The 26268-nt window shown below is 36.3% G+C and overlaps 1 protein-coding gene across 5 annotated transcripts in view; it reads left to right on the forward strand.

Annotated features, from left to right (window-relative positions):
* Positions 1-26268, forward strand: part of LOC117423008 (UDP-glucose:glycoprotein glucosyltransferase 1-like) — a 45583-nt gene that overhangs the window by 9356 nt on the left and 9959 nt on the right. For 4 of the 5 annotated variants that reach the window (XM_058990121.1, XM_034038334.3, XM_058990120.1 and 1 more), the window contains exons 9-32: positions 634-734; positions 880-979; positions 1958-2018; positions 4895-4986; positions 5520-5670; positions 6062-6181; positions 9837-9922; positions 10678-10813; positions 11433-11564; positions 12230-12394; positions 13303-13423; positions 14064-14162; positions 16810-16833; positions 17258-17352; positions 17889-18095; positions 19281-19412; positions 19904-20034; positions 20412-20507; positions 20948-21050; positions 22440-22519; positions 23557-23746; positions 24052-24210; positions 25208-25293; positions 25744-25828. In XM_058990121.1, coding sequence (XP_058846104.1) covers positions 634-734; positions 880-979; positions 1958-2018; positions 4895-4986; positions 5520-5670; positions 6062-6181; positions 9837-9922; positions 10678-10813; positions 11433-11564; positions 12230-12394; positions 13303-13423; positions 14064-14162; positions 16810-16833; positions 17258-17352; positions 17889-18095; positions 19281-19412; positions 19904-20034; positions 20412-20507; positions 20948-21050; positions 22440-22519; positions 23557-23746; positions 24052-24210; positions 25208-25293; positions 25744-25828 — 2752 coding nt within the window. The remainder of the gene's footprint in view (positions 1-633; positions 735-879; positions 980-1957; positions 2019-4894; positions 4987-5519; positions 5671-6061; positions 6182-9836; positions 9923-10677; positions 10814-11432; positions 11565-12229; positions 12395-13302; positions 13424-14063; positions 14163-16809; positions 16834-17257; positions 17353-17888; positions 18096-19280; positions 19413-19903; positions 20035-20411; positions 20508-20947; positions 21051-22439; positions 22520-23556; positions 23747-24051; positions 24211-25207; positions 25294-25743; positions 25829-26268) is intronic. The other variant, XM_034038336.3, reaches the window with a different exon arrangement.

The raw sequence follows: 26268 nt of genomic DNA on the forward strand, positions 1-26268 counted from the left end.
CCTGGAGCAAATCTGCCAAGAAGAATGGGCCAAAATCACTCTGACACTGTGTGCAAAGCTGGTACATACTTACCCCAAAAGACTTAAAGCTGTTATTGCAGCGAAAGGTGGCTCTACCAAATATTAATGTGTGGGGGTTGAATACTTATGCAAGCAAGATATTTCAGTTTTTTATTTTTCTTAAAAATATTTCCCAACATAAAACCAATGTCACCTTACAATAATTGATTTTGAGTTTCAGTGTTTTAAAATAAAATATCAAACAGAACGAAATTTCAATGTACCATTTGTAATTCAGTAATATGAGAGAATTGGTCAGGGGTCTGAATACTTTTGCAAGGCACTGTATATTCATTACAAAATACCTAATTATTATAGAATAAAGCAATAGTTTGTGGGAAATGTGTAGTGAGGTTTGCATTTGTTGTTCACCTTAGAGCTGCATGTTTCAGAGCAATTTTATCTAGGAGTGACATGGAGTGAAATCTGCTAACAGTCTAATAAAAAATCAAGGGTTTTCTTACATGCAGTGAAGAACAGGACATGCTTGAAAATGAGACGTTAATCTCAATGAGTTTCTACTGGTGAGATTTAACTTCAATTTTCTAATCTCTCTCGCTCGCTCGCTCGTAGGACTCTATACTCCGATATGCAGGAGCAACTCAAAGAATTAAGGAAGCACCTTGTGGAAAGTACCAATGAGATGTCGCCTTTGAAGGTCTGGCAATTGCAAGGTATTTGCAACATTGGTTCATTTTATTGTATCATCTTTATTGTTCATGTCCAGAGTAATGGGCAGCACTTGATGACTGCAGCGTTGGTTAACTGTAATGTCACAGGTTAATAATATAATAAATACAATAATATCTCTTATTCCAGATCTTAGTTTCCAGACAGCAGCTCGAATCCTGGCAGCTCCTTCAGCCGAAGCTCTGACAGTCATGAGGGATCTTAGCCAGAACTTCCCCAACAAGGCCAGGTATTGCAGGCAACTGGCTAGGTTTTATTTAGTTACAGTGATGCTTTTCTAAATTTTTTTTTTTTTTTTTTTTTTTTTCTTATGTGGGGTGTGGATTTGCAGAGTTGTCGCACCCCAAAAATCCATGGGGTTCATCCATCTGATTCTGAATTTACAGCATGGCGGGGGTTGTGTGTTTCGGACATGCTTGTGTATTTTGCTGAACCTTTTCATTTGTATTACCATTTTGTTTTAAACATCGTAATCCTAAAAAGGAAAACATCTGCATTTACTGGAACTTTCGTCTATTTGACAATATACTCTTTACTGTTTTATTTATTATCGATTTGTTTGGAGGAATGTCCTGTATCCTACATCAAGGTGAATAGAAATGTTTGACCCTGTATAACCAATTTTTATACTGGCTTGACTAGGTCATTTATTTTGTACTTCATTGGATGAATTGTAACATGTAGCACAGTTGCTGAGAAGTTTAGTTCTGTCTTTGCAACTCTATTGTTTTGTCTCTTGACATTTTTTTTTGTTTGTTTAAATGTTATACTAGTTTTGCACAATTTAAATATCAGAAGCTCTTGATTTGATTTGCTTTTTTTTTCTTTTTAAACACATTTCATGTTTGAAAAATTGATAGTTTTTAGTCTTCAGACCAAACATGGGCTGTCACATTAGAATACTGCGATTTTCAAAGTGATTGCAAAAGCCATTATAAAGTACTTCAATAAAGTACACTTTAAGCCCACTCAAAGCACAAAGCTAGTGGGATATCATTATGAAGCTATGGTAATAAAACAAAATGCACTTAATTAAAAGAACAAGAAAAATGAGCTGTCAGTAGTCCTAATTAGTACTATACTTCACATGAACTTAATAGACTGAGAAGAGATTAGATTTCCGTAAGTCTCTCGTTAACATTTTTCAAGAGGAACAAAGATTCTTAACTTGAATTGGTTTTTAATTATTTTTTATTTTCTATTACAGGTCCATTACAAGAACTGTGGTAAATTCTGAGCTCAGGAAAGAAGTGGAAGAAAACCAGAAGGTAGGTGTTAAGGGGACATGTACCTGTCTTAACTATGAAACTTATGTGAAGTGATCACAAACACCTAATCCACTGACCTCTTAGCTGAGGCCAGCTGTATCTGTAAGCATCTCTAACCACTGGCACATTGTGTTATGTTGCTTACTGATACCTTAATAGACAGATTTGATATGTGAGCAGTTCTACATGCTTCATCATTTCATAAGCAAGTTGTTTAGAATGATCCAGTAAACCAAGCTAAAAGATCAGAGTTCTTAATGGATAAATACATGTGAATATTTACACAGATCAAACAGATCTGCTTGATATGGCAGAAGCATTAGCAAGTGTCCTGTACCGACCAGAAGTCTCCTCCGATTATTATTGGTATTCAAAATTGCTACTCCAAAGGGTGTCTACTAAGAAACTGTAACTGCTTTTATAACTGTCCTCCTAAACCTTAAATGGAATGCAAGTTAATTAATCACAATTACAGATAGTTAAGCTTTGCTCAGTAATTAATATATCTGTAAATGATTGTTTCAATAATCCTTTAAGTGAACACATTCTTAATTAGCCTTCTAATGAGCTGATTTTCATATTATTAGGACACTTCGGCATAACATACTGCTACTTAGGAAATTTGCAGATAATTCAGTTATAAAACAAAAGTAAAAGTTGTAGTATAAAGCAAATATCTATTTCATTTTAGTTATTTAGTTCTACATTTCCACCAGCGCCAGACAGTGGATGTTTTTACCAACTAAAGGAGGTGTACAAAGTGCTGTTCAAATGTAAATAGGCTATGAGAATGTAATGTTACGTTATTGCTACTATGTGAATAGACTACATTTTTCCTAGCTGTTTTAATGTATTTGTAAAGCCTCCTTATAGTGCACTGTTCATATAAGTATGATGTATAAATGGAGATAACTGGTGATGCAGATAAACAGTGGTTTATCTCTTAATGAAAAAAGTGTGTAAACGAGAAAACAAAAAATGCTTATAACGTGCATCTGGGCAGCCACCAGTAACCTGTGAGAATATATTACTTATATTCCTTTGGTTCCACTGCAGTAATTCTTTGGGGAAATTAGTAAACTTCTCTAACATGTCTCCCACAATGCACTGCAATTAAGTTATGCCTCTAGCCTTACCATTTATTAAACCCAGTTAACTCCACAGCCAGTAGACTGGATGTCTATTCAAATTAAATTTACATTTAATATAGCGCCCCATATACACGGGGAGTGTCTCAGGGCGCTTTACATAATCTGCAAAAAGTAAAATAACAAAAACAGAAAAAAACCTCAAAAAACAATATACTACACGAAGAATTGTAACTAAAAAACCTGGTCAAACAAGGGAAAGAGAGTGGATCCTTCTAATGTGTCTCGGTAGGGAGTTCCATAGTGTGGGTGCTAGAACGCGATCTATACGTGGCAGTTCGAGCAGACGGTACACTAAGTAGGTCAGCGTCCACAGACCGCAGCACCCGACTAGGGATATAACGAAGTATGAGATCAGAAAGATAGGAGGGGGCCAGGCCATGTAATGCTTTAAATGTAAGTAATAAAATGTTGTAATTTATTCTCTGAGTGACCGGTAACCAATAAAGACGGGACAAAACGGTGGTTATGTGACAAAGGGACTTTACACAAGTCAACACTCTAGCTGCCAAATTTTGTCCTTTCTCATACTTCTCCAACGGACAAGCTCAGCATTAGTCAGGCCACACTTTGTGCGCCGCGCTTGCCTGCACAGATGTTCTTAAATCTCTGCCAACTCTCTCAAGGTCTCAGCTGCCACCGGAGTTCGTTGAGTTTGACACAGATCACAGTTTTTAAGCTGTTCAGTTTGAAGTAAAACGCAGAACAATAACAAGTCTATTGAGCACATGAGAGCCATTCATTAATTTGTAAGCCACTCCCTTTTTGCTTAAACACATATTTTTTAGTATGGTAATGGTTGGGAGTGAATACTTTACAGTGGCCATTAGAGAGATTAAACTATTCATATGGTAATTTGCTTACAATATAGTGTAGATAGTATTCCTTAGGTACTAATACCATTGCAACCACAGCATCTGGCCTTTTTTCCCCACAGGTTAGGAAACTTAATAACCCCCCCCTCCCCCCAAGGTAGCAGCTGTAATTTTTTTACATTCAGCATCTGCTGTTGAAAAAGTAATTTTGAAGTGGACTAAATGTTCGAAGTGTAATACAAATGTAGTTTGATAAACTGATATATAACTTAAAAAGGAAAGTAGAAAAATAAATCAAATCTATCCAAATTGCGGATATAAAAGTCCATCGTCCGCTAAAATGCCACGTATTTTAGATCAGTAAATTATAATTTTTTGTCCCTCTTTGAATATGCATTGATATTTTAGCTGCAGTACGTGGAAATTTAATGAAATTTGACATGAATCTGATGTTCTCCTTATTGACCTTATAAAAGTAAAGCATAGTGAAAGCATGGTATATCATAAGTAAGCATTGTAAAGTCCAGAGAGATTTAGTAACGAATGTTAAAAAAAATAAATAATAATAACATGGCAAACTATATTAGATGCACAGTATAACCCATGGAAAAATTACAAAATGACTGTGCAAATGTACCCTGTTAAACACATATAAGGGTGCTTATGGTGGTTTCCTCAGTTTCTGTCTGCATTGACCATCACCTCAGCCATTGCCTGTTTGACTTTAGGTATTTTTCAACATCTTCAGTAACAAAAAAAAGAAAAAAAAATGCAACCTGGCTCGGCATAAAATGAACCACAGAGTAATCAATTACTGCAACAATAACAAAGACTCAGGGGATGAAGAGGTTAATTAATGAACCATGTATTGAATTGTGAAGCGTGGCCCTGATTGCACCTGTTTCTCTTTTAGTACTTCAAAGGAACTTTAGGCCTACAGCCTGGTGACTCTGCACTTTTCATCAATGGCCTTCACATTGACTTGGATATGCAAGATATTTTCAGGTATGTACTCTCATTATTATATGAAATGCTCAATATGATTGTCATGCCACTGTACACACATATTATTGAGTAATGGTCTCACATCTGTCCTGAACAGCTCCTGTCCTAGCTGCCCATGATGACTACATCTTGACAATGTTATGTCAGTTGTTGTGTTTTTTTAATTTTCTTTATTCAACCCACTCTAACAATTGTGGAGTATAAGCAAATATATAACCACCAGTTTACTGTTGTATATACTGCTATTTTTAAAGGGCCAGCAGCAACTACCATCTTTTTTTTTTTTAAACAAGGTTTACTCTAAATAACAAAAAAAAAAAAAAAAATGTTGGGTGCAGTATGTCTTTTCAATAGGTGACCTCAGGTTGACGAGAGCAGTAGCTGTCCTTTTAATGAAAACTTCCTTTCCACATACATGTTATAATTTTTGTTTACTAATAGAAACTTAAATGTCTAATTTTGAGTGATGTATTAGGCAGATCTTAATGAGCACTCACTACAGTTAACAAACACGTTCATTCCTCTGCCGACAGTGTGTTTGATACCCTGCGGAATGAGGCCCGTGTAATGGAGGGACTGCGCAGTCTGCTGATAGATACTTCTGTCATTCACGACATCTTGAAGCTGAACGTGCAGCCGTCAGACTCGGACTATGCTGTGGATATCAGGAACCCTGCCATCTATGTGAGTTATTTTATTTAATATTATTATTTTCAATAAATGGTTAGTGTTTTTTACTGATGGCTCTAATTGCATATTTACAACTGTGGCAGAGGATAAATGCCATTGTTTGTTTCTGCTACACTGACTTATTTTTCCATGGCAAACGACAAAGCGCAACTTCTCACTCCCTGTAACTATCTGGTGTTTCACAAGAGAAGGAAAGTCAACAAGAAAGTCAAGGTTAGCCGTGTTCCTGAAAGAGAACGCTGAATGAGTATCTGTTATATTGAAAGTGAAGAGACTAAGTGGCTGTCTGCTTTGTTCAGTGTGAAAAGGGTGCTGCTGTTGACCTTGCCCTTGGAATACATTGCTCACCTGATTAAAATGGTGTGTTTGCGGTTATTTCTTTCAGTGGATCAATAACCTTGAGACGGACAGCAGGTATGATTCATGGCCCTCCAGTGTGCAGGAGCTCCTCCGACCTACATTCCCTGGAGTCATCCGACAGATCAGGAAGAACTTCCACCATTTTGTAAGTGCATAACTTCATATACGATATATTTTAACGTTCAATCAAGTAATGCTGAAGCAATAAATGAATGTTGGTTTAATTTCCTAAATGTTCAAAATGTAACATATATTTATAATGTTAGAAACCACTCAGAACAAGAAGCACACCAACATTTAAAATACATGACTACAATGCTAATGTATATAAGACTACATGTAAAACAAACAAAAAAAAAAATATATATACATGGAATATGAATAAATCCTGAATATTAAATAACCTTGCACTGTATAGGTACTGTACAAACACTAAGGCCAACATCTATTTCACATTCTTATTTCAGATAACGTTTAAATAGTTTATGAACATTTAGCATTTAGGGGCTGATGTAAGGATACATTGAAAGTGATTTGCGGGTGCAAAACACCAATATTGCTGCCAAAAGACTCAGTTTAGCTGGCGTAAAGTGGAACTTTAGCGGCCCCTTAAAATGGGGCATATGTAAAGAATGTTTTTCATCTGCCGTTCTGCAACCGCTATCAAATTAGCACTTTGCAATCATTTTTCCATTTAAATGATATTGAAATGTCATTTCAATATCAGTTAATGTCATTTTTCCATTTAAATGAAGAAAAGAGCATGGAATTGGCAGGGATCTGGAATACTAAGCAGGCGCAAACATTATAATGAGATGTAGGATTTTGCCTTTCACTTGGACAATTGCTGACCTTTCGAAAACTTTGCACCTCCTCTGACAAGGTGCAAACCATTGTAGAAGAGAGTAATTAAGAGCTGTATAAAACCGCACACCTTCAGACTTGTCATTGGCCTCAGGATGGCTGATGCATTGATGCTTGGCTGTTGTTGAGGACAGGCAGGAAAACCTTCGGGGGAGGGGGAGATGGAGAAGACCCTGCATATTCAAACCCAGGGTCACTTTGTTTGGGATGGATTGTCCTCTCCAGTGGTGTCAGCTGTGATGTGGATGGCGGCCCTCCTCCTGTTCCTGCTGCATGCCTGTGCTGCGTTGCGCGTTTCGCTTTTGTTCGCCACTGCAGATCCTGCCACCTTTTGATCGCCTGGTTGAATTTGGATTTTGCAGCTGCTATTGTTTGTACTGCGCCTATCCTTACATCAGCCCCTTAAACTAAACTTTTAATGCCCCTGGTGGGTATAAAACATTAAAATTACTTATTATTATTATTATTATTATTATTATTATTATTATTATTATTATTTATTATTATTATTATTATTACTTGTACTGTACAGTATTAATGGTACTATTTGTATTTCATAAATACATGTTCCATCGCATATGTTTTTTTGTTTTTTTTTATTATTATTTTTTAATTTATGAAGTCTTGCCTGACTGAGGGGTTGATGTACTAAGATGGGCCAGTTGCAGTGCAAATATACCATATACATTTTGTCGTATGTACTAAGAGAAAACATGTTCATGAAAAGAGCCGCAATATACTAATTTGTTGCATCCTCTTGGCAAGATCTCTAGCATTGCGAGAGTCGTGCGACATTTTTCGAATAAATAATGAAAGGTAGTTTAATCCCATCAGATTCTATAGTGGGGCCCCCACCTTCACCCCCAAATAAAAAAAAAAATGTGTTTCTATCAAAAAGCTTTTCATAATCATACAGTAGCCCCTCTCTAAACCGGACATGTTTGTTCAACATAAGGAGGTGTTGGGTTTAAAAAAATACAGTACAATCGCACACACATACATTTATAGTACTCGATGTATTTTAAATGAAATAACACTAATGTAACACTAATTGGGTAGGCTACACATTACATTATGAAAAAATATAAATCTGTACAGTACGCCTATACAGTGCAGTAGTAAAATAAAATGAATACCCAGCACACTTTCTTTTTACTTTAGCCTATAGGCTACCCGTAACACAAAATAAATCATGTTGCTGCATTATACACATTGGAGTACTCAGTAGCCTAGACAATTAACACAAAATAGATTATGGTGCCGTATTGACAAGTTATACTTACAGGAGGACAGTCAATTCTCGTTAATACAAATTTCAAGGGACCAGCAACAAATTCTGCATTATACCACTGATTCGTATTATCATGAGTAGCATAAGCCAAATGTATACTGTCAGTTTTTATTTAAGTTAGTCAGGGGTGCAGTGCTAAATTGTTCACAATTACAAACCACATTAATAGAATAGGTGTGTTTTCTATTACTATACAGATGCTCAGAATGAGCTGGAGGGGTTAGCGGCACATGTGTGCAGTCTATTGCTCCCAACAAGTTGGAGAAACCAGAAATGTCATAGAAATGTGTTTTCAAGGCTTGTAGGTATACCCTGCTTTTAGGGAAAAATAGGTATTTGGGTGTTCGCCTCAAAAATGCATTGAGCACAACTGGCAACACATGAGAAAAAGCGGATTGAGAAATGCCAGTAACAGCTGCCAGAGTCCCCCGAAAGGAGCCGAAGGCAAGATAATGCAGGGTGGACAATAGTTTGACCACTGCAGGGATAGCATGGCTTCTCTGGGTGACAGGTTCCAGGTCATCTTTTAAATCAGACAGCAGATCAAAGAATTATGTGGCTGCCGAGCCTGTACCTGTGCTTAACATGGTCTTCATTTAAATCAAAGAGGGTAATGCGGGTACGAAATACCCTTTCTCTTCTCATCCTACAAATTATTATTATTATTATTATTATTATTATTATTTATTTATTTATTTATTTATTTATTTATTTATTTATTTATTAGCAGACGCCCTTATACAGGGTGACTTACAGTCGTAAACAAAAATACATTTCAAGAATCACAGTACAAGTATTAATACAATGAAGGGCAAGATAAAATACAATGTTACAAATCACTTGTTTTTGTTGAAGACAATGTCTCCTTCTTGCTGCAGTCACAGTGACCATGGTTAGGGGATAGTGTTTCTCATACTGTCTTTCAAAGGTTTGCTAATTACGACTGTTTAAAATGTGCTTTCAAAAATTCTTAACAAATTGATTTAATTGTAAGTGTCGCAATTGCCGGCAGCTTTAGTTCATCTCATTATAATATTTGAGTACCCTCATTTGCCACCCAATTTTTGCGAATGTATGCAGAAACACCCATAATTACATATTCATCTAAGGCTGAACCACAGAAAAAAAAAAAAGAATTCTGCTGCAAAGCATTCCCTAAAAAGTCACTAATAGCATTGCGCTTGTTATTACATTTCATCCTAGACTTCCGACTCGTTTGGGACTATTGAGACCGCCGCAACGCCTTTAGTACATCTACCCCCAAGTCACCAACACTGTTACCGTTTTCTATAATTAATGAAGAACATTATTGTAAATATCTTTTGGCTTGTGGCAATTTAAAGTGTGAACAAGCACCCTTGATACTCTAACTCTTGTTTGGTCCTGAGGCAGTCTCACAGCACAGGAACAACCTGTTCTTTGAGAATGCTTCTGTTGCTGTTACAGTTAGTAGTGAGGATTTGTCAGGAGGTGTTCACTAATGCAACATCAGTTAACAGGGATGCTATAAAATGTGTTTCATTCACATTATTTACGTATTTGTACTAGTACATTCTAATGTTGCATATTTTATATATCCTGCCAACCCCTAGTAAAATAAGAAAAGGAATCGCACCAGTGTAACTCTGTTATATCTGTATTTCAGGTAATTATAGTTGACCCCACAGACGAGAGCACTGCTGAGTTGATAAATGTGGCTGAAATGTTCTTTAGCAATCACATTCCATTAAGGTAGGCCCATCGGCTAAGTAATTTCAGTTATGCAAACTGTTAAATTATTTCTTTGAAGTGGCAACTGAGACAGATATTTTGATAGTTGTTTTTTTTTTCTTCTTTCTTTCAAAATAAGTATTACAAACAAAGTAACCATTGTAAGTAGTTGCATTCAAACTTAAAAATAAAGCAAACTGTGTACTCTTGTTAGATTTTTTTGCTTTGGTTTTTATTTTATATGATTATAATCCTGGTAAAAGGCAAAAAAAAAAGTTTCTTAAAAGTGTTTGTTCTGCCAAAGTAGGGGGTAGGGATTCTTCTTGTCCTGCATCTGGTCATTCAGAATCGCCTTGCTGAGAAGTGTTACTACAATGATTAGGTGCCAGCAATCAGCTAACCCCCTCCATAGTTACCTGGCATCAAATAAGTCATCAGTTGAATACCTACAGCCTCAGGTGAGGCTTAATACAGGTTGAAATAACTGTAATTAGTTCAGAGGACAATTAGCATAAACCTGACAGCTTAGAGTACTAACATCTGATCATTTTAGTAACAATTCTCAACAAAGTACTTCTGACAACCAGGGCTCTGAAGAAATTTACCTTCCTCCCCAACTTAGGCTAGCTTTTGTAAGACCAAGTCTAAAAAATTATATATGTAAGCAACAGCTTTTTGAATTTGCATTGTAATTAATAGTTTGTAAATGTTTAGAATTCTAGTAAACAAGTCATTGCCTCTGATTCGTGTTGATTTAATTTTTTTCTAATATCCAGGATTGGTCTGGTGTTTGTGGTTGACGACTCTGAAGATATTGATGGACTCCAGGATACTGGAGTTGCTTTACTCAGAGCTTTTAATTATATATCCGAAGAAATGGGCAATCATCATGCCTTCCAGGCTATAACAACTGTACGTAACTATTGTTAATATCAGGGGGCATAAAGTCCACCAGTAGGAAACCCTAGTCGCTCATTCAGTAAATGGACCACCATGTGGAAGTGAGACATACACTCAGGAGCTTGCTGGTTTGAAATCCTGGCCATGCTGAGTTGTCAGTCTTGGCTGGGAGTCTACAGGGACCTCTGCATTGGTCTTTGAACTCAGTGGGGTGGAGAAAAAATTCTTCAGGTCAGAGTTCATCACGTCCCGCTTCAGCAACCCATACTGTCCAAATGATTCCCAGGCTGGACTCTTAACCTGAGGGTTGAGTTGCCTGTTGATCATCACTCCTCCTGCTGGTGACATTTTCGCATTTCAAATTGGACAGTGAAGGGGTTAAAATTGATAAACAGTTGATCCACTGTTGCTTAAAATTAAATGACATTTTTGATATCATAACTGTTTTATACATGCTGCAGCAAGAACAGTCAGATAAGCTTTAATGCTCTTAAAGGACATTAAAAGCAAAGCACAGTGCTTCTGTACAGAGAATATTCCCGACTCGTTGTTTTCAGCGATTCCCCACAATGCATGTCACACTTGATTTTCATCAAATTCTGTCCAATCTGATTGTTGTTTTGCTTGGCAGATGTACAACAAGGTTCGGACTGGAGAGAAGCTGAAAGTGGAGAATGTAATTAGTGTTCTGGAGAAGAAATATCCCTACGTTGAAGTGAGCAGCATTCTAGGAGCTGATTCTGCATATGACAGGAACAGAAAGGTAAATAAATTGCCACGCATTAATAGAAAACACCCCACACTATCAGAAGAAAGTAACACAGAAGATTGAAATAAAGAAAACTCTAAAAAAAAAAAAAAAAATGACCTGTTCTCAATAAAAGCGATTCAATTTAGAAAAGAACCCATGTCTCTTCCTGTTGCTTCACTGTATACTTGCAGTATAACAACAGAAGCCGACATCATGTTTCTATAACTGCATTGAAGTCAAAATACCATGTTATGGCAACTGAAAGGGTTTTACAATTTATACTTATTTGAATAATGTGCACTTTGTTATACAGCTGACCTTGTATCTTCAGTTATACTTGCAAGTTACAAGATAACCTCCTGCTCCAAGACAAAGGTCAACAACTGTACATATCATTAACTTCATGTGGGATATAGATTTTTAGAATAGTGAAAAGCATCTATCATTGATTTTACCATTTCATTTTTTCTGTGCACAAGACAACAATTCTAGCATACTGAGATGCACAAGAATGCTCATTAGTGTGGCACAATAATTGGCTAATATATTCATCAGTGTTTATAAGTCAGTACCTAAACACTGATGAAGGCATTTTACTTGGTAGTGTTTACCTCTGATTTTGTGATTGAATGTTTGAAGTTGTTCAATGTGAATGTTCTGCTTGCCATTGTTTTCAGGAGGGAAGGAGTTACTATGAGCAGACTGGTGTGGGCCCTCTCCCTGTGGCTCTGTACAATGGGATGCCCTACCAGCGAGATCAGCTGGATGCTGATGAGCTGGAAACTGTGACTATGCACAAGATCCTGGAGACCACAAGCTTCTACCAGAGAGCTGTCTATCTGGTTAGTAGAGCAATGCCAGTAGAGTATATGTTATACAGCTGCACAGAAGTTACCTCCAATTTAGATTTCACTTCTTAGCCCTGCTCATTTGCCACATTTCCTTTTCTGGCATGGTATTTACTCATCACTAAGTAACATTAAAGAAATACCCTAGGATGACTTATGCTAAGGGTTCTTGCCTAACACACCAGTGTGACTAGCAAATCATTATGCTCATAGATCGACTAATAGATCTATTAATAGCAAGTATTTGGGGGCGTTTTCAGGCAACAGTTTGCTATAAAACGCTGCGACTGTGCCTGTTTCGTTTCGTTTCCCCATCATTCCTACAAGGTTATGAGCCCCACAGGCTTTCACAGAAACTGACATCCAAACAAGAACATGTAAAACTATGTGCACTGCAAGCTTGTACACAAGTCTGCAATGCTTAAATAGATAAAACTGCAGTATCAGCCAACTAGAATTTGATTACTTACTGTCTGGTTACTACATTTGGCCAGAGTGTGGTTTCTTTTCTTACTGGATGGACACAATTCACTTAGAAACTTGCTCGCCACTTTAATTCTAGAAGCCAAACAGTTATATGTGTACTACTACTGCACAAATTAGGAGGTTATTGAGGTTATTTTAACAATGAATTATGAATTCCATAAAAAAAAACTATACGTTTTTGGTTTACATTTTTCACACAGGTTTTATGCTTTTAGATAACATGATACTTCTTTTGCAATGGAGCTAAAGCATTCAAAATCAGATTGCAATCTTGCAATATCGCATAAAAACATTTTACTGGTTTTGTAGTGTGAACTTTAGGCAGAAAAGTAACAGTTTGAGATTTTGTTGATTTACTCAAGGCTTAACTGAACTAAATTGTAACTCTTTAGGTAATCTTCCTATTTCTCTTCCAGGGTGAACTCACAACCGATCAAGACGTTGTTGATTTTGTAATGAACCAGCCCAATGTTGTACCAAGAATAAACTCGAGGATTCTTTCGACTACCAGGCAGTACATTGATTTTTCAAAAATAAGTAAGTGACCAATTAGGCAAGTAGGCAAACATTTTGGATAATGTATTCATCACTTTACCAATGGCACTAGCCAAAATATTTTAGTTTTTGACTTGGGGGTTGATTTGATCAGTTTATACCACTCTGTGAGAAGCCACTCAGGAATTATTAGTGCATTTTACAGCAATTGTGAAACGAAAGATGCAATCCAAGAGGTTTTCCCAGATTTGTAAAATGCTGCAATAAAATCTGACTGTGGTTTAGGTTGATCAAATCAGCCTCTTGGTTTCTTACACTTTTGCCTTTACATTTTTGATTGAGTTCTATGAAGTTGTGGATAAACTGTGAGATTTAGACGCACCAGATCTTTTTAGCAGGAATGTGGAGGGACTAGATGCAGTGATGCCTATTTCTAAATGCTTCTCCATTGTTCATCAATGTATATAACAGCCATTTGATTTGAAATTAACTTCTGTCCTTTTACTTCTTTTTTTATGGATGACTGCCAACCCAAAGAATAATTCTCAAACTGGTTACTTCTTGGAATTCTGTTATGCTGTTCTACACATTCACTTCAGGGAAAAAGTTTATCTGATGCATTCGTGGTTTACAGGAAGCAGAAACATTGAAAGCCCTTTCATTAGTATGTTTGTTTTTACAGACAACTACTTTGTGGATGATTATGCAAGGTTTACTTTTCTTGATGCCAAAGAGAAGACTGCTGCAGTGGCCAACAGCATGAACTACTTGACTAAGAAAGGTAAAAAGCTTGGTACTTGGTAGGGGTGCAGTGATACACTCATGTAATAATACGATACATTTTATGCATGATTGAGATCAAATGGTTATTTCATGATGGGCTATTTTGTTAAAAGACTAAAAATAAATGAGACGGGGACAGTATGTATTCATACCCACTACAAAATACACTTATTCTTCATTCAAGAACCATTTGGTGACAATGAGCTATGCTGTGCTTTTGGTCTTCTCACAATACAAATGATACATTTGAACTCCATTACCCTACTGTCATGTAAAGAAAGTATCACAAGTCCTCGATTCACAATGAATTGTTACTCCCCTAATACCTGGTCTATCAGCTTGTCGATTTTCTTGGGAGTAGCTATGGGATCTAAAATATGAATCTGTCTTTATTTCACAATCTGTTTTGCATATCAAGTAAAAAACTGTCAACCTATCTGCGATTTAATTTGTGAATTATTGAATCGTGAACTAAGAGGAGCACTGTACTATAAAAACTGTTATTCATTGATTTAGCCTTTTGTCACCATAACTTTTTATAATCCATTGTATTCTCACTGCTTTATGAAGCTTCTAAATGCAACAACACTTCTGTAATTACAATATGTCTTTTTAGGCTTGTAACGATAACGATAATAATCAAATTATTTATCGATTGGGACCCCACGATAACAAATAGATAATATTTTAATGAAATCAAATATTCCATGAAATTAAAAATGTGTCTTGCATATATTAACTTACTGTCAAGAACGTAATCTGTCTTGTTGCTTCTAAAAGTTACTGAGAATATGCATCTGTGAACAAATACAGGATGATGATGCAGAGATCAAGAGTAACCTGCTTTGTTAATGTATTTTATAGCTATTATAAGTCAGTCCCAACTGTAAACGCCTGTCTTGAGCAGAACTAATAATATTTAACATTACTATGTTGTCACGTGCTGCTGTTTCAGAAAAAAAGTTTTTATTTATTTATTTTTTAACTTTTTTGTTTTGAAGCAATGCACTATCTGCAACCTTTTTCATTTGAGTGCTGTCTCGGTCTAAATGCCGCTGCATCGTAGCTTGATGTATGTGATCCAATTAAACATTGCAGGTTGTACAAAATAGTTTGCCACCAGTAGAATGCAAAATTATTGTACACGATCTGCTGCAGTAATTATTGTATTTTTTTTTTTTTTTTTTAATTCATTTTGGACACTCGCTTAACAATATCAGTTCAGATCTCCTAAGATACTAAACCTGCCCTGGATGCCCATATCTACCAATCAGTGAGGAGAGCCCAGAGTGGTTATTGGCTGCTGTTAAGTGTCAATCAATAAATCCTGTCCAGTTTTCTTTTTGAAATTGAAACAAGCTTATAATCATATCAGGAACCTCGACTGATGCACATAACTTAATTGGATTTAAATGCTGGGTAAAAATACACTAAATAGACAGTTTTCACAGTGAAGGATTAATTTCACGGTCTGTGTCACGTTTTTCAAGGCCGTGAAATAGGTAAGCCCTTAGTAGTGTACTGTATATGTGTAAGCGAATCCATATGGGCGAAACGCTTCTCTGAGCACTCCGGTATGTGACACGTTTTTGGTTGCGACGTGGTATATAGATTGATTAGACCTATACATGTATAAAATAGATATTCTACATGTCTTGATTGCGATGTGGGCAGTAAGTCAGTCAATAATAAATCCACATACATGTATGAAATAGATGTATACATATTCAAGTATGGAGACGCAATATAAATTATCAACCGAAGTTGTCGCTGTCAAGTTCCGTTACAGGACAGGTAGGCTACCTCTAATGTACTGTTTGGAAAAACGATATATGTTGTATTCACTGAAGGTTATGCAAATCTAAGTGGCTATGCAAAGTCATGTAAAGTTTTGATTAAAAATATGACAGCAAAAAGTGAAATGCATCTCTGTAGCCGTGGCACACTGGAAGGGATGGCTGCTTTCGCTAGCAGAAGCTGGGCCACGTAATTCATAAATTGTATAACCAACAGCAATTTTTTTTAAAAAAAATGAGAGATTGAATTATTTTTCTGTGAATAGGCCATAAAGTTAATGTAGTTTTCAAACCTTGTTTTTTTTTTCTCCTCTGGACAGTGGGGTTGCTTTTTTTTTCTTCTTAATTTACCGTTATGTTTACACTGGAAATTTGTCAGATTTTACACAAAACAAGGCAAAGGCTAGTGACGGCAGGCATATGGAAATTGGAAAGTGCTATATTTAAATCACAATGTATTTATAAAAGGTGTCTTAAAACATTGGGATGTGTTTGAATGAGTTTTTTTTATACCATGCTCTATAAAAAGAGGACTTATTGTTCCTTTAAACTCTTACTGTGAGGGATTTTTTTTTTTAAAGCATTTTAACTCGATAATGATTGATTAATCGTCGTTCGAATTTGCACGTTGATAATCGATGTCAACGTCAGGGTTCGATTTACAACACTAGTACCTTTTCAAGTTTCCAGTCCAAATGTTCACCTGTTACAATAATGATTGTGTCTAAATTGGACTCCCTTGTCCCCCAGTCTCTTTGTAATCATCTTGTTTCTGCATTTATTTATTATTATTCTGATTTCTTTGCTTCTCTTCTCATTTTGTTTTATTTCCTGATCTTGCTTGACCAGGAATGTCTTCCAGGGAAATCTATGGTAATTCCTGTTCTGTGTGTTTTACTTCTTTAGTGTTTATCCTCACCCTGAACCCTCCTTTCTTGGTTTGACCTTAAAAAGCGCATCAATACTGCATTACTGATCAGATGATCCAATGTCTTTATTTCCTGTTATTGTGCTACATTGTTTGTGGCTTTTTCAACTTCTGTTGTCTAATAATAGTCAAAATGTTCAAACATAACTATATCTCATCAGGGTTTTATAATTTGCATTTAACCAACAAAATGCACCCCCTCTGGAGCATGGTATGTGTACTGTATGCATGGACAGCTATATAGAGTGCAGACTGTATTTCTGTGAACGATTACATTATTTAGCAAGGATGTTGAGATACTCTTAAGAAGTTATTTTTGGAGCTTAATCGATTTATTTATGCATTTATTGATTTATTATTTTATTGTAGATGACACCTATATTCGACCGGTTACTTTCTGGATTGTTGGAGATTTTGACCAGCCCTCAGGAAGGCAGTTATTATATGACTCAATAAAACATATGGTAAGCTGTTTCCACACCTAGACTGGCTCCTTGTTCAGCATTTATCTCTGCAAGAACCCTGTTGACATGTCTTATTAAAAGCCTAGTAAAACCTGAAACTGATCAAACTGCTGTACAATGCGAGTCTTCTTTCCACCCCTACAGTGCTATACATAAATGTGATTTTCCTCAACATTTTATACAGTGAGGATACAGAAGTGAAATGGTTTCTAAGACAGAAAAAAAACTTTGCTGGAATACATAAAAAAAATACATGAAATAAAAAATTCTGCATAAAAGAATTAACCCATACATTTTCCTTTTTGATCAGATATGAGGCTGACTTCCTTCGACCTCAGAATTTCATAAAAGCGCTTTTCTGCTTGGAACAGGTGGGCAATGATGCCTAATCCAGTATGTCCTAATTAAGTGATCTAGGAAGTATAGGAAACCACTGCATATTAAACCAGATATCAGCAGCATTGATATATAAAGCACTGTAGATCTAATATGCAAGTAGGAATAGCAGAGTTTCATGAGACATTATTTATTTTCAGAAATCCAGTAATAATGTTCGAATTGGTATGGTAAACAACCCTGCTGAAAAAGCAACACCAGAGAACAGTCGTATTGCAAGAGCGATCTGGGCAGCCATTCAGACGCAGACAGCCAACAACGCCAAGAATTTCATCACCAAGCTGTCCAAGGCGGACACGGCTGAGGCTGTGGAGTCTGGGGCAGATGTTGCAGACTTTGCAGTCGGGGTAAGTGTATGAATCTACTGTGTCATACCAGAAAGTTATATCCCCTGTAACACAGATATACAGAAGTATAGGCGTCTAGATGCATTGACACCGTACGGTACTTACTTAATAATCCAGCTATCTGAATGCACTGTTGCTTGTTAAATACAACTTTAAATGACTAAACATTAGTCCAAAATAAAAATGAACAAATAATATGTTTAGTAAAAAACGTCTTGATTATCAGTACTGACGCCCATTCAGTAAAAATCTAATTAGTAAAGCAAAGTCTTGAAATGGTATGACCTTTAGTTGTCTAGAAGCTGTGAAGTCATTGGTATCCTTTTCTTTGTGGTCCTTTCTTTTTTTTATTCATGATAAACACAACGAGAAAATCTGGCTGTTTGTTTGGCTGTGCTGTCCTTAACCAGATTCCTTTTTATTTATAAAAAGCCTATCTGTGGTTAAAGGTATTTGTTACCGCCAGTTTCTTTAAAACACAATACAATACAAGAGGTTGACCAGGTTTGGGTGGAAAAAACACTGAAACGCTCTTTTGATATGTGGGGGCTAGCTATGGGCAGCAGAAGTCTGTAGCGCCTGGCAGTGGAAACGAGGCATACATAAAAACCAAACTACTCGGGAATAACATTGAAATGAACTGCATCACAATATGTATGTTGCCTACATTTTGTATTTAATTGCAATTAAACATTATATTGAGTGCATCCTAACGTAAGTTATGGTGACCTTTCTGACTAGGCAAATTAAGTTGGGCTGATTTAAAGCAATATCTTACAAACTATTGCAGAAGTTTGCATTCATAATATTATCAAGTTATACTAAATGATGTGAATGTATCTCACTATTACTCCTTGATAACTGATAATATAACCTAGAGTATGCCTGTTTATGAGGTATATTTCTCTTGTCCAGTACGATTTCATTGTAGGGCAGCAGTGTGGAGTAGTGGTTAGGGCTTTGAACTCTTGACCGGAGGGTCGTGGGTTCAATCCCAGTTGGAGGACGCTGCTGCTGCTGTACTCTTGAGCAAGGTACTTTACCTAGATTGCTCCAGTAAAAACCCAACTGTATAAATGGGTAATTTTATGTAAAAATAATGTGATATCTTGTAATAATTGTAAGACGCCCTGGATAAGGGTGTCTGCTAAGAAATAAAATAATAAAATAAATTCTTCTTTTCAGGGTATGGATATTGGCTTGTTTAAGAGTGCGTATGACTCTCCCAAAGTAGACTTTCTGCTCTCGCACTCCGCCTTCTGCAGAGATGTGCTGAAGCTGAAGAAAGGACAGAGAGCTGTGATCAGCAATGGGCGGGTAAGTCAGATTTTTCTTTTTAGGAAAGTAAATAAGTACTGACAGTAGTGTAACATTTGGCGAAGTCTTTAGGTAATATCCATCTATATAATGATTCAGCTTTTAAAGGGTCAGCATTTACTTTTAATCTTGATAGAGGGCTTTCATATTTAGAAATATTTGTAAAAATATACAGTGATTGCTTTATACTAAACAGTACCATTTACTCTTATTATTTTAAGGCAAGTTCACAAAGAAGCACAATCTATTGGTTAAAACACACACTGAAAAAGTAAAACTAACATTCAGAAACAGTGGACGTAAACTACATTGCTAAAACAGCCCTCCTAATTTTGTAAACTACTGTATACATTATTTACTGAAATAAACTGCTCAAGTAACTAGATTAATTTAGTGGCTTAGTTCTGTTTTAATGTTTTGGGCATCAATAAACATTCTTAGTAAACTAATCAGAAGAGTGTAACCTGATATGGATTGATAATCTGTTCCAGATAATTGGGCCTCTTGAAGACAGTGAAGTCTTCAACCAGGATGATTTCCTCCTCTTAGAAAGCATCATTCTGAGGACATCTGGAGAGAGAATTCGGAGCAAAATCGAGCAACTGGGAATAGAGGAGGATCGGTATATTTCTAACATATTCTAATTACTCTGGTATTGCTCATTACTATTGTCAGTGTAAGGATATTAAAGTAGTTGTCAATGCATTTGGCATGAATTGGATGTCACATAATAGTATATAATTTATTTAACGTCCGTTTTATTTGAACTGAACCTGGGCCAATTCTCAAAATTGTGTTGAACGCAGAGAATTTGGCCGAATATGGTTCCAGTGTGTCCACTGCAGACATTCTTTATGTTATTAAGAGTATTAAAATCATTCAATATAAAAAGGTGTCTTTGCATACAGTAGATGTTTATGGTGATCTACTTTTTTGCTGTATTGCTAGCTCTATAGCGTTTACTAACATAATACTTTTTTTGTCTGTTTGTTTTTCTAGTGCCAGTGACCTGGTTATGAAGGTGGATGCTTTACTCTCCTCTCAGCCCAAGGGAGATGCAAGAATTGAGTACAATTTATTTGAAGACAGATATAGGTAAGTTTTAGAAGTTTTTCAGCACACAGACACTTTGAATCAGTTGAAATTGATTAGAAAATTGATTAGAATTAATGTTTATTCAGGATAAGGGGAAGTGCCATCATGTTTGTATCTGTCATAGAGAGACAGGGTGGACCTTAAGGTTGTTTTTCATCTTTATTCAAACTGAACCTGTGAAAGGGATACATTGTCCAGCACTTCACTGTGAATTAACACAGAGTAGAGTGGCGTGCTCTATAATGTAGTACCTGCAGAAGTGCTTCGTAGTTAAGAAAATGTTTGGCAAAAGAGAAGTTTAGCCAGACAATAAAAATTTGAGTTGGAAATTATATATTTAAACCTTTGTGACTACACCAGTACGACTTTTCTATAACAGTATCAGGCTGACAAAGATGTACCATAGAAGTTTTTCTTTTTCTTCGTTTGCTCTCTCCTAGTGCAGTGAAGGTTCGACCGAAGGAGGAAGAAGTGTATTTTGATGTTGTGGCTGTAATGGATCCTGCAACCAGAGCTGCTCAGAAACTTGCTCCTCTCCTCATAGTGAGTGGTAAAGTACTGTATACAGGGTTGGCATTAAACAATCCTCAGTATAACTGAATTAATCCTACTTCCAAACACTTCATTATATGTTTGTATTTACATTTTAAAATAAAACGATTTGATGGATATGTATATATAATGTTTCTGTAGCAGTAGTAGCTGCTGAACTTGCTCAGAGGTATCACCCTTTCTAAGCTTCAGCAGTCAGGCACTCACATCAAGGTACTACCTTGGATCAAAGCTCAGGATCCCTCTTCAGCATATTTACATCTGCTTTTGTAACAACATTGGTCTACACCAAATGCAATTTTAACAGTGGCCCATTGTATCGTGGTGAAATGCATGCTGAATCAAGCTGCAGAAACCAAACCTATCATTATAGTTAGTTTCAACTTTGTTTCTCTGTTAAACTCTGATTTTCAACCATTACTATCTCTGCAGTGGTAAGGGGGAGAGTGATGCACTTTGACATTCTCTTCAAAATAACTTTGGGACAGTCTTTCAATAGCATTAATATTTTAAAATATAAAAGGGAGTCAAAACATTAATTTCCTCTGTGTACAATGCAAATTATAATGTAATTTTTTCAGCAGACCTGGAGAAAAAAACTGTAAAAGCTACAGCTATAGTACTCTGCGCCAATGTAGCGGTCTCTGCTGACTTAATTTCCTACAGTGGTTAGACCTTGGTTGGATTTGTAGTTTTCAAGTTATTTAGATTTTTTATTTGGTTTTTTGCAGTGGGTACATAAACAGATTTCAATTAAAACATAGTTCCCACCACACAGCACCTTGTTTTAAGAGCCACACACTCACACATTTTGTTAATTGCAGTGTTTACATTTTTTTTTTTTTTTTTTTTTTTTTTACTGTTTAGGAATACTTCTTCAAAATAAGTTATTTTCCGTTATTATCATGTTTCAGTAAGTGCAAACTACCATCAAATGGGTTATTTAACATAAAACATAACAGCATTCTTAATAGCTTGCACTAAAATGACTTGCAGTTCCTATTTTCATTAATAGTTGCACAGAAATCTCTGCTGACTTTGTTTCCTTTAGAATTTGTTGATTTTTGTATCGTCTACATTTGAGCGTTTCAGAGAATATTAACCCAATCACATGGAAGAAGGGTGAGATGTTATTTTGTTTTGATTGGTGGTTTTAGAAATAGGTCTTACAGAATGCTATGCTTAAATTCCTTGAACACTGGCCCTGTTGGCGCGGGATATCATCTCTCTACAGCCAACTTCCTAGAACCCATTTGGGGCCGCGGGCCTCCAGGCCTCCTGGTGCGGACTTCTGTCCCTTGAAGCCAAAATGTCAGGAAATGCCATACCACCCATAACTCGGCTGCATCCCTTCTGTTTTTTTGTTTTTTTTCTCTTTAGGTTCTGAACCAGCTGATCAATATGAACCTTCGAGTTTTTATGAACTGCCAGTCCAAGCTGTCTGACTTGCCTCTGAAGAGGTAAGAGTACAAAGCAATAGCAGAAAACCTGTGAACGCCCTAAAGTATCACAACAAAAATTAAGTTCTTAATGGAAAGGTGTACAGATAGAAGTCAAAGATAATACTGTAAAAGCTAAAACAAAGACACACAGGAATACTGTTTAATTACACATATATATATATATATATATATATATATATATATATATATATATATATATATATATATATATATATATATTTGTTTTACAACAGTAGGATTAGGGCAACATAAATTGAATATGAAAAAATCTTTAGCTAAGGAAAGTAATTTATCAAATATTTATAAAGTAAACCAAAAAGCAATGTCTGGTTTCTACAGCAGACACCCCTGCTTTAAGCAGCTGCTGATGAAATAAACTAATTTCCAAATGCAAATTATTGTGGAAGTTCGAATTTTCTGGAAGTCCATTCAATATATTCTGAGAGAAAGAAAGTGACTGGTAATATGTTTGCAAAATAAAAACCTTTTTAGAGGACAGCAGTACACTTCACAAAACCAGTGGCCAATTTGTTTGTTTTTGAGGGAGGCACGTAGCTGTATAGCAGGGGTGGCTCTTTAGGTCAGGATTATAGAGCCCATTTTGAGATTTGGGAGGGTGTTTGCATAGTGCCAGTATACACCCTGTTATGTTGGGAAAGTCTCAACTAACAAAGTTTTGCAACTTCTATTCTGTACACATTTACCTGTAGTTAAACAGCATAACTGAGCAAACAGAACCTACATTTAAGTTGAAATTAAAAAGTAAATTGAGGCTTCATTTAAAACTTCGCCGGTGCATATTATAGGAGCATTACAACCATGTGTTCTTACCATTATTAACAGTGAGACAAAACAAACTTGTATTGCCATGAGTGCAGTATTTTTTAATTTACCACTATTGCATTTCCTATACAGGTAATATGCTTAACATTTCTCCCCATAGCTGTTGTGACATTTTCAGATGATTGACAATTGTTTTATTCAGAACAAATACAGTCTGCCTATTTCTGTCACATACTAATTATTTGTTTCAGCTTTTATCGCTATGTGATGGAGCCCGAGGTTACCTTCATGGTAGATAATAGTTTTGCTCCAGGCCCTATTGCCAAGTTCCTGGATATGCCTCATTCTCCCCTGTTCACACTGAATGTGAACCCCCCAGAGAGCTGGATGGTGGAGTCTGTCAAAACACGCTACGATCTGGACAATATTTACTTGGAAGAGGTAAGTTACAAAATACACCACCAGATAATGCAAACGCTACTCTTTTTTTTCAACATACCCATTTTGCAAACAATTGTAGCAATCTTCTTTCCACTGTAATACAATATTACTGAGGACTTTCTGGGCCATGCTACAGCTTTCTCTTGGTTCCATTTTGTTCCAATATCTGCCCTACATTTCTTTTAACTGTATAAGTTTGCTTCCTTTTATTTAAAAATAAGTACTTTCCTTTCATTACAATTACACTATTAATGCTCATAATGATGCAGCCTAACTGGTAATGCTGGCTTTGTCTTTATTTTCAGGTGGAGAGTATGGTGGCTGCTGAGTATGAGCTGGAATATCTGCTGCTGGAGGGGCACTCTTATGATGTGAGCTCAGGTCAGCCCCCTCGAGGACTGCAGTTTACTCTGGGGACAACATCCGACCCTGTCATTGTGGATACCATTGTGATGGCTAACCTGGTGAGTGTTCTTTATCATAAAGCATTAGTGTTTAATACACAAGTCTTTCTAAGTCAACCAGTGGTCCTGACTAGACCATTTCAATTTACACCAGACTTTTTCAAATATACTGCAAAATTAGTTTTACTCTACTTCAGTTACTTGGGGAGTAATAGCTACTCTAGTGTAAGGGAGATTGTCGCCCCCACCCCCCAAAAGAAGCTTTGTTTAGTTAATAGACTAACCATGATTTGGCTACATTTAATATATCGCAGTATGCAGTCTGTTTTCTAAAACGTTTGCAGCTTATTGTGCCATTGGTAGGGACTCGTAACTACATTTCTTGTGTGAATTCTCTAGAACCAGTAGATAACAAAACCAAACAGTTTGAGGATGCCGAGTTTTCTAACAGGCACTGACTTACGGATCAGAAAACATTCACAGGTGATACAGAAGCAAAATAAGCTATACATCCAATAACTATCCAAATACGTGTCTACATACCTGAACTGTAACACCTGTAACACACAGTCGCTTCAGGTTACAAGACCTAGCTGAAAGATCATATAGATCCAACTGTATGGTTCTCTGTGTTTTGTAATCTGCCCTATTAATGGCAAAATATGTGCTGAACTGTACATGTTTTAGAAAACAGAGTACATTGAGACAAAGGTTTCCAACATATACCTTTAATATTTCAAGAGATTTGGGCTTTAAAACGTAGGATATAATTTTGGGGGACTACCCCCTTAACTTTGGATAGACAGTATTTGGCGAGTAATTAAAGTAGGGTAAATTTGTTTTGCAGTTCGCATATACATAGGAGGCTCTAAGATGAATAAGTGGAAAGACCTCTTGAATTGGGTTGATTTGATACATAATTACTCGTACACATGCATACTGGCATACAATTGTTTTTCGAAGCACCTAGAAAGGATATAGAGTTGGTATAGTTCTTGCTAGAACCTTATATAATCTTGGATTAATATTTAATAAACAAACTGCTTATATCTCACAGGGTTACTTCCAGCTGAAGGCTAATCCTGGAGCCTGGGTTCTGAAATTGAGAAAGGGGAGATCAGAAGAAATCTACAAAATTTACAGGTATTAAGCTTCTGATAAATAGTTACCTTGGGGGTAAACTAATTGATGTGACTATTCAGTGTTTATTTCTATGTACATCTGAGCATGTAGAGTACATTTCAGGTCATCTGGCTGCTGCTGTGTTAAGAACTTTGTAAGAGCAGAGCCAGGGCAGAGATGGCTGTGGGGATCTAGGACTTATTTCATGGGTCTGCAGTTAGAAAGGGCAAGTCTTATAGTACTTTAATGAGTCAACTAAAGCTATGTAATTTAGTGGCGAGTCTTGGTAGGTTCTGGCTTTTCAAAATTTGGAAAATCCAATTTTAGTAAAGATAACGTGGGAGAAAATGTACACATCTTTAAATTAACATCACAAAAAAAAAAATTCTGGCTTCAAGGGTTATGCTGTGTAACATGTCCTGTTTTCCTGTCTATTGTCATTGTGTGATCCTATTTCTGTTTTTTCTTTAGCCATGAGGGCACCGACTCTCCTGCCGATGCTGATGACTTGATAGTGGTCTTGAACAATTTCAAGAGTAAAATCATTAAAGTCAAGGTAGGTTTTGGTTAAGTCCGTTCAGTCAAAATTTAAAATGTATGCGAGTCGTTTTTTGAATGATTTAGTAAAATGTACAGTGAAGCACAATACTGTTTTGAGAAACACTTATGATAATAATTGATGCTGTGCACGTACTTTAATAGTTTTTTACTTTTCCACTCCAGAGGTGGTTGCTCAGTTAAATGAGTTGTATAAATGCCAGGTGCGACTGGTTACACAGGCCCTGATTAGCACTATGATTACTGATCATGGGGGGTCCTGTGAAACCAGCAAAATTTTAAATAATTCTGGTTTGAAGCAAATAAATAATTTGAGTTTGAGACGCTTTGAACGTCTCATAAAAAAAGAGCCGCATCAAAGCTTCTTTTAAATCAATCTTAGAAAGCTGCTTTTGATACAGTTATGATGTTCTGGGGTTATACGGAGAATAGTGTTTT

This window comes from Acipenser ruthenus, chromosome 17 (genome assembly GCF_902713425.1).
Source record: "Acipenser ruthenus chromosome 17, fAciRut3.2 maternal haplotype, whole genome shotgun sequence".
Classification (NCBI taxonomy): domain Eukaryota; kingdom Metazoa; phylum Chordata; class Actinopteri; order Acipenseriformes; family Acipenseridae; genus Acipenser; species Acipenser ruthenus.